Below are 13,045 nucleotides of genomic sequence, written 5' to 3'. Positions count from 1 at the left end.
GATGCCTCTCCCCACAGCTGACACACGTGAGGCCCTTCGGGACACGGGATACAGCCTTGTGCAACTGCTGTACCAAGCAGCACGCTCCCATCAGGCTCAGCACCTTATGCCATGTTTCCAGCCCAGCGCCTGCAGGGCTTAACTCCCTCCCTCCTGCACTGGTGGGCAGTCACAGCACAGGTGCCGTTACCTCAAAGTTGCCCAGCAGAGCATGACTGACTGTGGTGGTGGTCCAGGGGGCTGCAGAGGGCCGGGTCCCTCTCCGGAGGCTGCTCCGGAGATGTCGCCTTTGAGAGAAGAGAGAGCATCAATGCCAAACCGGAGAGCAGGAAGCCCTGTGCTCCCCCTGTGTCCTCCAAGGTATGGGCCCTTACCTGGCAGAAAGGAGCCCTGTCCTTCTCTCTGGGCCCCCCATCCATCTCTCTAATGGAGGTTGAACAGATTTTCCCACCCCATGAAGTGCAGCAGAAACCCGCCTCCACCCCACAGCCCAGGATCTTCTGGAGGGGAAACATCTGGGGCAGGAAAAGGACTGGGATTACCCCAACCCTGACCCTCCCACGTGGCTGCAGGGTGCTGGGAGTGCCGTGCACCCAGAGCCCGCACTGCTGTGCCCGAGGCCCTGCTCCAAGGCCAGCAGGGCTTCATGGCTGCTGGGACACTCACGATTTGAGGCGCAGCCCGCTCTTCAGCCTTCTCCCGACTGTAGTGCAATCTGCAGAGCTCTGGGGGGATGCAAGACCAAGAGCCATGTTAGGGCAGCAATCAGGGGCTGCGCACCCCCAGGAAATATCATCACCCCCTGCCCTGCTACCCCACAACAGGCAGCAGGAAAGGAGGCCGCGCTGCCCGTGCACTGCCAAAGACCACTGCAGACAGAAAGACCCAGGCACAAACACCCCCTTGCACATCCCAGGGAACGGTACCACATACCACAAAGCTCCCCGGCCAGTCCAGGTCAAACTTCAGTCCCAGGTGATTCATGCAAAGCCCATGGCAATGCTGCTGAGCAAAGGGTCCTGCTTGCCCACCCCTGCCCAGCGCCAGGTCCCTAGAACAGTAGTAGTGGGTGCTAAAGCTAGGGCCACCCTGCTGCCTCCTTTTACAGGGAGTCCCCTTTTCAGGGATTTTCCTTTCTGGAAGCCACATAAAGGGCTGCACAACACAAAGCGATGACAGAGCCAGCTGGCATGACTGAGCTGGAGGCTCGAGGGAAGCTGCCGGAGGGACGGCAGCACTGGGGACAGCCAGGCTGAGGGACAGTCACCCAAAAGGGTACATGGGCAGGGAAAGAGCTGTGCCATGCTGATGGCACTGCCTGGCCCTAAAACAATGCATCTCTGCTGTCTGTCCCTGTCAGTCCCCGCACCTTGGGATGTCCCACAGAAGGACAGGAGCGTGCTGGCTCCGGCATGAACCTGCTGTGACCTTGGCCAGCAGGATATGGTGGGAGCAGGGATCTGGTCAGGAGCAGCTGGCAAACAGGATGGAATTGCAGGCTGCTCCTGAGCTACCAGGGTGGTTGCAAACCCCAGAGCTCTGCTCCATTTCTGAGGGCTCGTGGCACGCTGGGGACACACAACAGGCTCGCCAGTACCGCAGAGGAGCTAGCAGCATCTCGGCACACAGCACCAGGGCTCCCATTCCCTGGCCAGAGCTGTCCAGCCCTGATCCATGCCACCAAATCCTCACCCAGCAGGCCCAGCACCACGAGGGATGTCATGGACAGGGGCCGAAGCAGTCCCCATCCCTCTGCCTTCCTCCTCCCTAGGCACACAGAGGACAGCTGCTCATGCTAAGCCTGACGGCTTGACACAAAGCTGTCAGACACTGACTCGGCCGCAGCCAACAGCCCCTGTACTGTGTCTCCAACTCCCGCTGTCACTGGCGGGGGTGGGGGGGGGGTAGCGTCCTCCCCAAGTGAGGCTCTCAGCATGCCAGAGAGCTGGTTGCAAGGGGCTAATCCAGTGATCACAGCAGGTCTGTAGCCAGTGACACCCTGCAGACTGTTCCTCAGGGCTGGCCAGCAGCCACTGCCCTGTTTGAACCAGGGCTATGGCACTGGGACAGGACAGGGCGCTGTGCCACTGGGGGCCACGTGCCCACAAGCACAGCCCTGGACTCTGGATGTCCCTAGGCTGTTCCTTGCCTCTTCCCACCCCTCAACAACTGATGCTCACCTTGGCTGCTGGAAGCAGGTGATTCCAGAAAGGAGCCCCCTTGGCATCAGTGCTGCGGCAGGCCGTGGGCACTGGATGACATGGCGGGGCCCTCTTCTTCCTCGCTGGTGGGGACAGGCTCTCGTCCTCAGAGCAGGAGTCAGCTGCAACCTCTCCAGCAGGCAGCAGCTTCCGTTTGGCTGGGCAGCTGCTCCCGCTGAGCCGACTGCTCCCACAGGGTGTCTTCTCCAAGGAGCTCAGGCTGCTGGGCTCGGGGCTGAGTGCTGTCTGAGGAGCTGGGGGCTCCTTGCACCCGTTGGCCATCACTGGCCATTCCCCTTCTCTGCCAGCCTGGCTGCTATGAGCAGGGCCGTCCCTCGGCTTCTCTCTCTTCCCAGAGTCTGCCCGGGGCATTTGTGCAATATTGTGCAAATCAAGTTCAAGTACGTTGTGGCCACTTGCCCTCTCCCCATAGTCTTCAGGCTGATCCCCTGGTGGGACAGGGCAATGGTCTCTTGTGTGCAAAGTACTGCAAGCAATGTGCTGTGGCCGGGAGGATGAGGCATCCTGCGACCTGTCTTCTCTGCTAGCCTTGGGACTGTGGCTTGGGCTGCCCTCACATCGGTGCTCCACCACCCGCAGCCCGCTGTGGGAGAAGTGCTGCGCAGAGCCGCACAGGGATAGCTCCTCCACCAGCAGACCATCCTCGAAGGCATCGTCATCGTCCAGGGAACCGTGCCCGGGACCCCCGTCCCATTTGCCGTCTGCCCCCCCGCCACCCCAGTGAGTTCGTTTGGGATCGCGTGCCCCCTCTGGAGTTCGCTGCTCGGGGTACCCCCTCTTCACAGCTGGTCGGCTGCCTGTCCGCTGCTCTGTGCTCTCGGAAGAGCTGGAGAGATGGGAGAAGATAGAGACCTGGTAAACCTTCTGGCGCTTGATCTCTGTCTCGTTGTAGCCCATGAGGATGCCGCGGCGAGTGCAGCGTTGTGAGGAAGGCTCTAAGGCTGCCTCTCCACCTGGCCGGGACAGGCCAGAGTCCGTGCTGCGCTCTGGGGGCAGGGACGCCTCCGTGTGGATGTGCCGCATGGAGCCTTACTTGGCTGGACCCCAAGTGGAGCCAGAGTCAAAACAGCCCCATACAGCAGCAGGGAAGGGACAGTAAAGTGCCACAGGGTCACTGTGTGAGGGCAGCAGGTGGGAGCTGGACCCCCCTTGCTCAGGACGTCCGGGTGAGCCCTCTGTTATGGAGTGCGCTGCAGCGCAGCATCTGGAAGGACAGAGCAAGAGGAAGGAGATCAGCCCAGGATCCTGATCCTCAGCCAGCCTTTCAGTAGCAGGGGACGTACTGGGACCCGGGTGGCTCCGCATACAGCCCTGCTCAGACCTCCCTCTCTGGGGACGGGAAGAGGAACCAGCTTGGTGTGGCTCTCTAGGGAACCCCGTGGCATCACCCATCTGCAGGATCAGCACTTTCTTCCTGGCCTGGGCACAAAAAGGAGTCTCCAGCCGGGCTGGAGGCTACTGAGGACAAGCCTGAACAAGCGGGGAGAAGAGGGGCCTGCAAGGGACTTGACGTGCTTGCGCTGTTCTGGAGCGCAGGAATCAGGCGGGTCAGACCAGACCCAGGGGCTCAGGATTGTAATCACCCCTTTGGGCAAGAGCAACAAGATCTCCAAGCGCTTGCCAAGGAAACCTTGCCCAGCCGCATGCACTGAACAAGGCAGGGCTGGCTCCCTACGCTTTCAAACCCACAGTGGGGCCAGAAATCAGGCTGTGCAGCCTGAGGGAACCTGATCTAACATTGCAGTTAGCCCTTCTCTGAGCTGGCTTGAAACAGAGACCTCAAATACCTGAATTTGCAGGTGGGTGGTTCTGGGGGCTGCAGGTTAACAATGCCTCCAGCCTATCCTAACCTACAATCAGGGAGTTGAAGGAGCAGAGCCCACCATGGGCTCCTGCACAACCCATCCACATCACTCATTCCCACCTACCTTGAGGGTTTGGCCTACTCTGCGCTACATGGGGTCTCAATTTTGATTTTAAGTCCAATTTCGGAGCCATCAGAGTCCTAGCCAGGAGCTGTGTCTGCCACGATAAATACCGGAACGGTCACAAGACCTCAGGAGATGGGATCTTTGCCGAAAAGTAACTGCCGGGCTGAGGAGCTCCGGAGCCTGACAAGCAGCCCTGGTTTGGCAGCCCTGCCGCCATCAGCCTGTCCCCATAGCTCTGTCTGCTCCCGTGGCTCCAAAGGCTTGGGGCAGGTATGCAATAGGGAAAACGATTCCTCAATTGGGTCAAGGTCATCTGGGAACTGAGGCTGCGAGCGGTATTTTGCCCCACATTGTGATGGGGATGGGAGGGTGCTAGGTCAAGGCAGTCGGGCCCAGGGATGTTGTTTAGGAGGAGCGATGAAAGGTGCAACCTGCCACTCTGTAGCCTGTCCTGGCTGCCTCCCACACTCACCCCTCTGCAGCAGAACCCCACACGGCTCCAGATTAGGCTCCCCGTCCTGCAGTGGATAGTCGTTGGCACAACTAGCTGAAGACACCTGCCAGCCGGGCACCCCCCAGAAGCGGCGTGGCTGCCGTGGAATGGCTCCCACCATCACGGTGTGCCTTCGAACCTCTGCGCTGTCCTCTCCAGCTCTTCGGTCTCCACAGCAGCTCTGACGGGGAAGGAGAGGGGAAGATGCAGGGCGGGAATAATTCAGGAGCTCACCGACAGAAGAGCAGGAGGGTGCCACCTGCCTGTGGTGTCACACAGGCAGAGAAGGCAGTATTCGTGTTCAGACTTTCAGCCTCCCAAATCCAAAGGCCATACACATCTACAGGCCCTCTTGGGCAGTATGGTCCATGATTTCCATTTAAACCACAAATACTTCAAGCTAAGCTGTGAATTCTCATCTTTCCTGTATTTTATACCTCTTTTACTTGCTTACCTTCATGAAAACCTGTGCATTTGGACAGATTCCTACTTATTTTGGTGACCATTTCATGGCTTGCTTTCCAAGATGCTGCGAATCATCAGACTCCCCAGGCCACTGGTCTCATGTCCACCTCCCATCCCTTTCACCCACAGCACACGTCACTTTCTGGCCCTACAGACAAGGAGAAGAGCTTGCAATTTCCTTCCTCTAATAAGCGATGTCTGGCAGGAAGGTAGAAACAGGGAGCTTGACAGCCCTGAGCTGTGATGGCCCCCCACCAGCTTCCCCCAGAGCAAAGACAGCAGTCCTTTCACGTGCACAGCACTCACCTGCTCAAAGGTGCCCTTGATGTACGAAGGAGATCTGCGGATGCAACGCAGCTTCCTGGGCACAGCCACGGCTTCCCTGCGGTCATAATCCACCAACACCGTACCTTTGATGCCTGGGGGAGGGCAAGGACGAGAGTCAGCCTGGGCAGCAGCCTACGACATGACACCTTCACAGCAGGCAGAAGCCCTTGGGAATCTCTTCCCTTAGCCCCTCCATCATGGGGCAGCCCATGAGCCTTGTTGCCCCAGGGGCAAAAGGAGGCAGCGCTGCCCGTCCTTAGGGCCCACACACTCCCCACCTCTCCCCCCGTGCAGCCCTTGCCTGGGGGTCCACTGCAGCAGCTGTCCAGAGGGAAGTCGCTGCCTGGCTGGCTGGCCATCCTGACCGAAAGCACCATCCCAAAGGCGGCATAGCTTAGGCCTATATCGCCTCGCCTAACTCTCCGCAATGCATCAGGCTCCGGTTAGGCTGGGTGCGAAGCCCATCTCTTGCCACCCTGTCAGATCATCCCTCCATGAAGCATGGGGCCCAACAGAACCTGTGTCTCCCTGAGCAACTGCCCCCCAGGCAGGGTGCAGATCAGTACCCAGATAAGAGAAGTTCACACCCCACTTCCCAACCCAGCCAGAATCCCCGCTGCATAGGGCCGGACTGGAAACAGCAGGGCCAGGCAGATGAACAAAATCCCTGAAGGGATACTTGGAAACATCGAACACCCAAGTGCCCCCCTATTCTGGCACCTTAGTATGGCAAATTCTGCAACCCAAAATCTTTCCAGTTGGAGTCCTAGTGTCAGCAGGTCTCTTGCAGTGCTCACTGCAGCACCAGGGCTGACCTTGGCTGCCCCAGGAAATGGCCTGGCCTTTCATTATATTCCCAACGGCATCTGTAATTAATAGGCACTTGCAGCCAGTCCCCGAGAGCAGGTCAGCCCGAGAGCCACTGCCAGCAGTACCAAAGGAAGAGCATCGCCAGGGATCAGCCAGGACACAGAAGCAATATGCTGGCTCCCTGGAAGCGCTCACCGCAGGGCAAATCCACAGCATGGCACATCAAATGTCCGATCTCAAGCCTCAAGCTCCTTGAGGCTTTGTAAAGACAGCTCCTCCTGGCACCCTGCACTGGGCCTGCATGAAGGCACACAGGAGAGCAGGTGAACACCCACAATTGTGGACCGTGGGAGGACGTGGAGGTGCTAACTCACTGTGCTCTGCCTGTCTGGAAGGTGGAGAACTCTTACACCAGGTAGCTGCTTCCCTCTTCCACCCCCGGGGGAGATTCGTACCACAACCTGCAGGGCACAATCGACCGCTGGGAAGCAAAGTCAGCAGCTGGCAGCAAAAGAGTCAGCATGGCATGGCTGGAGAAAGCCACATCCTTCCTGCATGTCTCCATGCTGGGACAAATCTGCAGTTTCAACCTGCGTCATTTCTTTCTCTTTCTCGCGTTCCTCTGTGGTCACATCCCTTCCCAGGTCCTTGTGCTGGTGGGCTGAGCCATTTGCTCCCCAGAGGCAGCTGCGTTTCAGGAGAACAGGTCCATCAGGTGAGGCTGACACGCTGACACCACAAACCTGTCCCAGCTGAGATTTCAATGCCAGTCACCAGGTAAGGCCAGCGCTAGCCTGAAAGGGTTCCCTCTGTCTACAAATACACCGTGGGAGGGACCTCCTTGCACATCCCCTTGGAGGTCTGCCAGGCAGCCTAGGATAGGGAGCGCTGTGATCAGGAAGGTGGAATCCCCTTCTATGGCACTGCAGTGCCACAAGGGTCACATCCCCACTATCTCCAAGGTCCCCTTCTATGGCACTGCAGTGCCACAAGGGTCACATCCCCACTTCTCCAAGGTCTCCTAGCACCTGGCTCCACAGCTATGTCGGACGCAGCTTTCCTCTCTGCATCTCACCTGGCCAAGCTTGGAGAAAGGGCACTAGGCTTCAACAGCCAGGACACTCTCAGTGCCTGAGGACCAGCAGGGAGGGAGCACGTCCCAGGTGCTGGGGCACAGACACTGCATTTCACTGCCTTGGTGACACTGAGCCACCAGACCCCGACCCATCCAGCATCTGATGCAGGATGGTACAGCCAGGACTGAGGGTCACAGACCTGGATTACCTGTTGGCTTCATTCCTATTAGCACATCGGGGGGACACAATAAACAGACCGTGGCCTCAATCTGGCGGCACGAGAGCAGGATGGCAGGTGAGGAAGGGTTCCCAGCTGGGCGATGCAGCAGCTGTACTGTACGTCAGGCTGCAGCCAAAGCCTCTGAGCTGTAAAAGGATCTGTTGCCATTTTAACTGTATTGCACCATGCCAAGGGACAGGACAGGCAGAGTCTTTGGAAAGGGGAGCCCAGCAGGGTTACCAGTGTGACACCGGCGCAAGGAGGAAAGGGAATGCTGTGCCCAAAGGGGCCAAGCTCACACAGTGGGAATCCACACAGGTCTCCCAAAGAGACCAGCAAGTCAGCGGACACATGGCCAAGGGACAGAAGACTGTGGTCTGAGCCCTGCTGCCTGCGGCAGACAGCCACGCAGAGGGGCCAGCAAGGCCGAGAGCGGCCTCGCATCATTCAGACCACAGAGAAGGAATCCCTGAACAGACCTTCCCTGCCTGCCTCCCTCCTGCTCCCTCTCCTGGGAAGGGCTTAGGAGACCAAAACTTCCCAGCCTCCCTGCAGGGTGAAGCAAGAACCACAGAGCAAGGAAAGAGAGCGGCAGTGAGAGCGGCCTTACAAGAAGGCAAGGGATCGGCCTCAGTACAAGCAGAGCACAAGGCAAGAGAAGAGGCAACAGAAACTGCTGGAAACTGTGACTGCTTGGAAGATACCTCACGGCTCCATCAATCCTGTCTGAACCCAAGAAAAAGACTTAATAGGGGAAATCTAACCAGTGGAAGTGTAAAACCATGAGCTCCTTGGCACAGGCTAAGAGCTGAGCTTGAGAAGCAGGCAGAAAGTTTCCGTCACATTGCTGGAGGATGGCAGCACCAACAGCAATGTTGCCATCAGAGCGGTTTCTCCACGGCCTGCAAGACCAAATGTACCGTAGTCAGCAGAGAGACGGAAACCACTTATAGCACTATCCATGGGAGAGGTGGGACTCCTGTGGAGAAACCAGTGAGGGAGATGCTCCAGCAGCAAACTGTACCTGGAGGGAGAGATGAAAGGAGTAGACACGGCTCTGGCTCTCCCCTGGTATTTGGGTCAGGGAGGAAGAAGCCCACACTTGGTGGAAACAAGGGAGAGGGGAAAGAAAAAGATGATGCAGAGAGGGAGCATCCCTGCTCCACTGCAGGGACAAGTACTGCTCTCAGGGGCTCCTCAGAAGGAAGCCTCCTGCTGTACCAGATTTATGCAGCTGCAGAGCCTTGCTCAGTGCTGGCCCCTGTGCAGATAACAGGGAGGAAGCCCAAGCCCAGAAGGGAAGCATGGGGCAAGAGGGAGTGCCCATGTTAGAAGCTGCAAGCTCCTAGAAACCCTCAAGGGCAGCTTAGACAGAGACAAACCCTACACATTCCTCTGCCTGGCAGCACCCGTGTCAGGGAGGTGCTGCTGCTGCTGCCCTTCCTCCCAGCCCGCAAGAGGGGACACCGTCCCGGTGCACCAAAGCAGGGTGCAGAAGCCCCGAGCACAGAGCAGGCTCCCTGCAAGGAGCCTCGCTGTGGCTCCAGCAGGCTCCTGAGTGACCAGACACCCCATTAGCTCCCTGGCCTCCCTGAGGGCTGAGGTCTGCCCGGAGGTGCACGGTGCCTTCCCAGCCCCAGGCCCACGCACAAGGTGCCATAGGGGGCTACGTGGGGACTGAGCCCTTCCACTCAGCCAACCTGCGATAACACAATGAAATCTCTCCCGGCAGCTCAGAGCTGCTGGCCTGGCGGCTCACCCCCTGCTCTGACACCCCACGCAGATAACCTCCGCACACCTTGCCTCGGTGCGTCGCATGCAAACAGAGACGCTGACAATAGCCTGCGGCTGGGAAGGGGGGCTTGCAGGGTCTGCAGGCAGACCCCACTATACAACAGCCACCTGTGTACAGCTTTCTTCCCCCATGTCCAACCCTCCCACACCCCCCCCCCCATGCTAACCTCCCCCCCATGCACAGCTGCCCCTCTCCCCAGAAAAAGCACAGTCAAAGAATGAAAAGCAGCTTAAAATCCAGCAGGACAATCAGCCAGCTCTCCAAAGCCGGCAGCACCCCCTGCCCACCCAGCCCAGCAGGCTCAAACCTCAGCGATACAGCCTCCCGGCTCCAACGTTAATCAGGAGCCCACGAAACCTGCAGCACGCAGAGGGGGAAATCCCATGCAGCAGCCGCTCACGGGGAGGACAGCCCAGGTTGAGGACAGACCTTTGTCTCTGCCTGCCTGTCTCGCTCGCTCGCTGCTGGAGGAGGAAGAGGGGGGCGGTGGGGGACAGCAAGCAAAGATAACACCCCTAGGAGGGATGTCACAGTCACGTTAATCACTCGGAATTCCAGCCAGCGCAGACCCGGGCACTGCAAATATGGGCAGCAAATGGAGATGCTCAAAGCTCTGAAATAATTGGATCCTTTCACAAGAGCTGAGCCCAGAATCCAGCACAGGAATTCAGTCCCCGCTGGAAGTCGAGAGATCAAATACACAGAGAGGCAGGCACAGCACAAGCAATTCTTAGCCACTGCTGTATTCGGATCCGCAGCCCGCTCTCCCCCCCCCCCCCCCCCCCCCATCCCTTTGCACTGCTCTAATCTCAGGTATCTTCTCAGCAGGAGCGCCGGCACGAGAGCACCGCAGCGGAGAGCCCGAGCCCCGAGCAGAGCCGAGCTGAGAACTGTCCCCTTCCCATCCAACTTACTCCACTTGTGGCAAGGTGCAGAAACGCTGCCAGTGTAAAAGAGCGCTTATCAGAGGAAACCAGCAGCCTCAAAGCCCTGCTCGAGCAGAGGAACAGCCCACGGAAAGGAGCCCCCAGAGCTGCCAGCTGGCCTCCGCAGCCCTGCGAGGGAGACACGCAGCCCGGCAGGTCTCGCCAGCCCGCACCACATTCCCGGCGAGACACACACACACACACACACGGCACATGTAGGCTCCTGCTCAGCGCCTCAACGGCAATGAAAAGGCACGGAGGCTTCTGCCAGAAAACAAAGAGGCAGCGGCAGAGCTGGGGGTGGGGAAAACTCTCTGCTGCCCAAGAGGATCCCTGCAGAGACAACAGGATGCTGCTGGGCTCCACCGCAGCCACTTACCCCTCCGAGCCCGAGGTGGCACCCACTCACCCGGCAAAAGGAGTCTGCAGGGTGGGCCGGCCTCCGGTCCCCTCCCCGAGGAAGCACAGAGTGGGAAGTGCTGGAGGACGCAAGCCAGGCCCAGGACAACAGCTGGCCACAAGGGGAAAATTCCTCCGGGCTTGCTTCGCTTCATAAAGAGCTATGTCTTTTCACCCCGGGGTAACTACTGCGTGCCACCGCTCCCAAGGGGAAAGCACGGCCAACACCACATGTGCAAGTTTTACAACAAGGCAAATTTGCAGAGCTCAAAGCTGCACGCTCTCTCGAGTTGACCTTGCAGTAGCATGGTGGCCTGGCTGCCTTTCCTGCAGGAGAGCGGCTGTGGTAGTTACCCTGGGGTAATGAAGAAGGAGCCCACAGCTTTCTTTGCAGCAAAAGCAAGCCCCTAGTTCTCCATGCGCAGAGACTTGTCTGCGGGCTCCATTTCAGTTTTCCACTAGCCTCTGGAGGTGGCAGCTGAGGAACCTGGGCCCAAGCTGCCAGACAGCCACACAGACTCGCTGCTCCGTTCCAGACCTTGGTGCCAACTGGAACCGATGGAAAAATTTTCCACTGTCAGCAATTACAAAGTCACATGTGCGTGCACCCACCCAGTCACAGGACGGCCACAAGAAGCCTGATCAGTCCTGACGGAGGGGCAGGGATCACTTCTGCTCTGTGCTTGCACAACACCTGGGGTCTCTGGCTATGACTATGGGCACCTTCACTCCGCCTTGTTGAAAGTTCAATACAGACATTTGTCCAAGGGGGGTACGTCCCAGGCCCAAGCAGGACCTCACCCTCACTGTACTAGGTACTGTATAAATGTTAGGAGTAATAGTTCTTTTAGTCTGAATACTTCGTGTCCCAAGAGGAGTAATAATGCCCCGGGGTCACTGCCTGTATCGGAAACCCTGGGGAACCCTATCCTGACCTGTTTAACTTGACCACAGTGGAAAGGCAGATCACTCACTGCTGCTCACATCCCTGTCCCAGGTAGTCTTCCGCAGGAAGCGTGATCTAACTGTGCAGCATGAACAGGCAACTCATCGTTGCTGCGAGCCGGGCACAGAAACGTGGGCCCCAAGAGGGTGCTCTGGGCGATGAAGTTGCAGAAGGGAACCCCTGCCCCTTGCAGGCCTGCGAGGGGGCTGATGCTTCACGAGCTGGGAGAAGATGGCATAGCAATTGGAACGGCTGGTGGTGACAGGACCTCTGCAGCTTCCACTCTGCTCCCTAGCTCCACACCCACCTCTGACGCCCTCACCACCATGCACAACCACAGCCGCTCACAGCCCCGTCCTACCCTCCCTACCAAGCTAACTCCTTCCAGCCCCTCCCGCAACCGACTCCCTGTAATCATCGACACTGCCTGAGCCCAGATACACAGACCTTCAGCTTCCCTACATCCTTCTCACGGCAGCCCGGCTCAGTGTCCCCTAAAGCATGCTCTTCCTCACTCCCACCCCAAACTCTGCCCTCCCCAACCATCAGACCCTGCTCTGTTTACATGCACCCCCACACATGTCCCCAAAGTCCCCAGATAAAGATCTGGGCTCTGTCCCCTCCTGATCTCTGCAGCAAGTGACATAACCTACCCTAGTCTTCCCCATCCCTGACTGCCACTCACCTACCTACAGCCCTGCTGGCCCGAGCCTCTTTGCACACAACTGACATGAGACCCACCAAGGAGTCCCTGATACCCGTGTGGGAGAGCCACAGGAGCATCATCCTTCCAATGTCCCCTAAACTATCATAAAGGCACTGCAGAGCAGTGGAGAAGGTCCCAGGGATGCTGCATTACCTGAAGCGGCTCTTGACACGTAGGCATCAAAGCTGGGCACTGGAAGAGGGAACAGGCCCAGTGCCTGTGGTGAGAAGGGCAGCAAGAATTGTGTATGGAGCATTTACCCCGTGGGAACTGCCCATTCGCACCGCAACCCCTCTTGCGATACACTTCCTTTTACCGTAAGAGCCCTCCAAGGGAGGCGCTTGGGCACAGGCGCTCAGGCCTCTGGCTCAGCACTTCGAAGCTGCAGCTTGCAGATAAGGCTACAGCAACGGTGGCGACGTTCAGTGTCTTTTCCATTGCCCGTGCTAGACATCTGCATGGCATGGGGGGAGGAGATACCCTATATACATATCCACGTACACCCACCCAACGCGCACCTTTCCAGCTGCGATTTAGAAAGCCTTAAGTCTAGTGAAAGCTAAAGCGGTGATACTGGCTGGGTAGGTATTTGGGCTGTAAGGGCAAGGCTCTGTACTTGTTTGACTGTAAAGATCTGGCCAAATCCAGGAGGGCTATCACAGAGAAGGGGCATTTCTACCATCAATTCAGCGTCCTGTACCTTGTCAGATGAAGGCAAGGTCTCTCCCT

At 58.2% G+C, this 13,045-nt stretch overlaps 1 protein-coding gene across 11 annotated transcripts in view; it reads right to left on the bottom strand.

The window, feature by feature from the left end:
• LOC138060866 (atos homolog protein B-like) overlaps positions 1–13,045 on the bottom strand; it is a 40,778-nt gene that overhangs the window by 4,058 nt on the left and 23,675 nt on the right. For 5 of the 11 annotated variants that reach the window (XM_068926584.1, XM_068926587.1, XM_068926585.1 and 2 more), the window contains 6 exons: positions 5,418–5,530; positions 5,101–5,259; positions 4,626–4,827; positions 2,181–3,426; positions 667–725; positions 191–287 (listed from right to left, as the gene is read on the bottom strand). In XM_068926584.1, the coding sequence (XP_068782685.1) occupies positions 191–287; positions 667–725; positions 2,181–3,245 (1,221 nt within the window). In that variant the 5' untranslated portion in view covers positions 3,246–3,426; positions 4,626–4,827; positions 5,101–5,259; positions 5,418–5,530. Of the gene's footprint in view, positions 1–190; positions 288–666; positions 726–2,180; positions 3,427–4,625; positions 4,828–5,100; positions 5,260–5,417; positions 5,531–6,443; positions 6,630–6,703; positions 6,936–13,045 lie in introns of those variants that run through there. The other 6 variants (XM_068926589.1, XM_068926590.1, XM_068926586.1 and 3 more) reach the window with 4 other exon arrangements.

The sequence above is a fragment of the Struthio camelus genome, chromosome Z (genome assembly GCF_040807025.1).
Source record: "Struthio camelus isolate bStrCam1 chromosome Z, bStrCam1.hap1, whole genome shotgun sequence".
NCBI lineage: Eukaryota > Metazoa > Chordata > Aves > Struthioniformes > Struthionidae > Struthio > Struthio camelus.
This window is presented reverse-complemented; position numbering and strand designations above follow the sequence as displayed.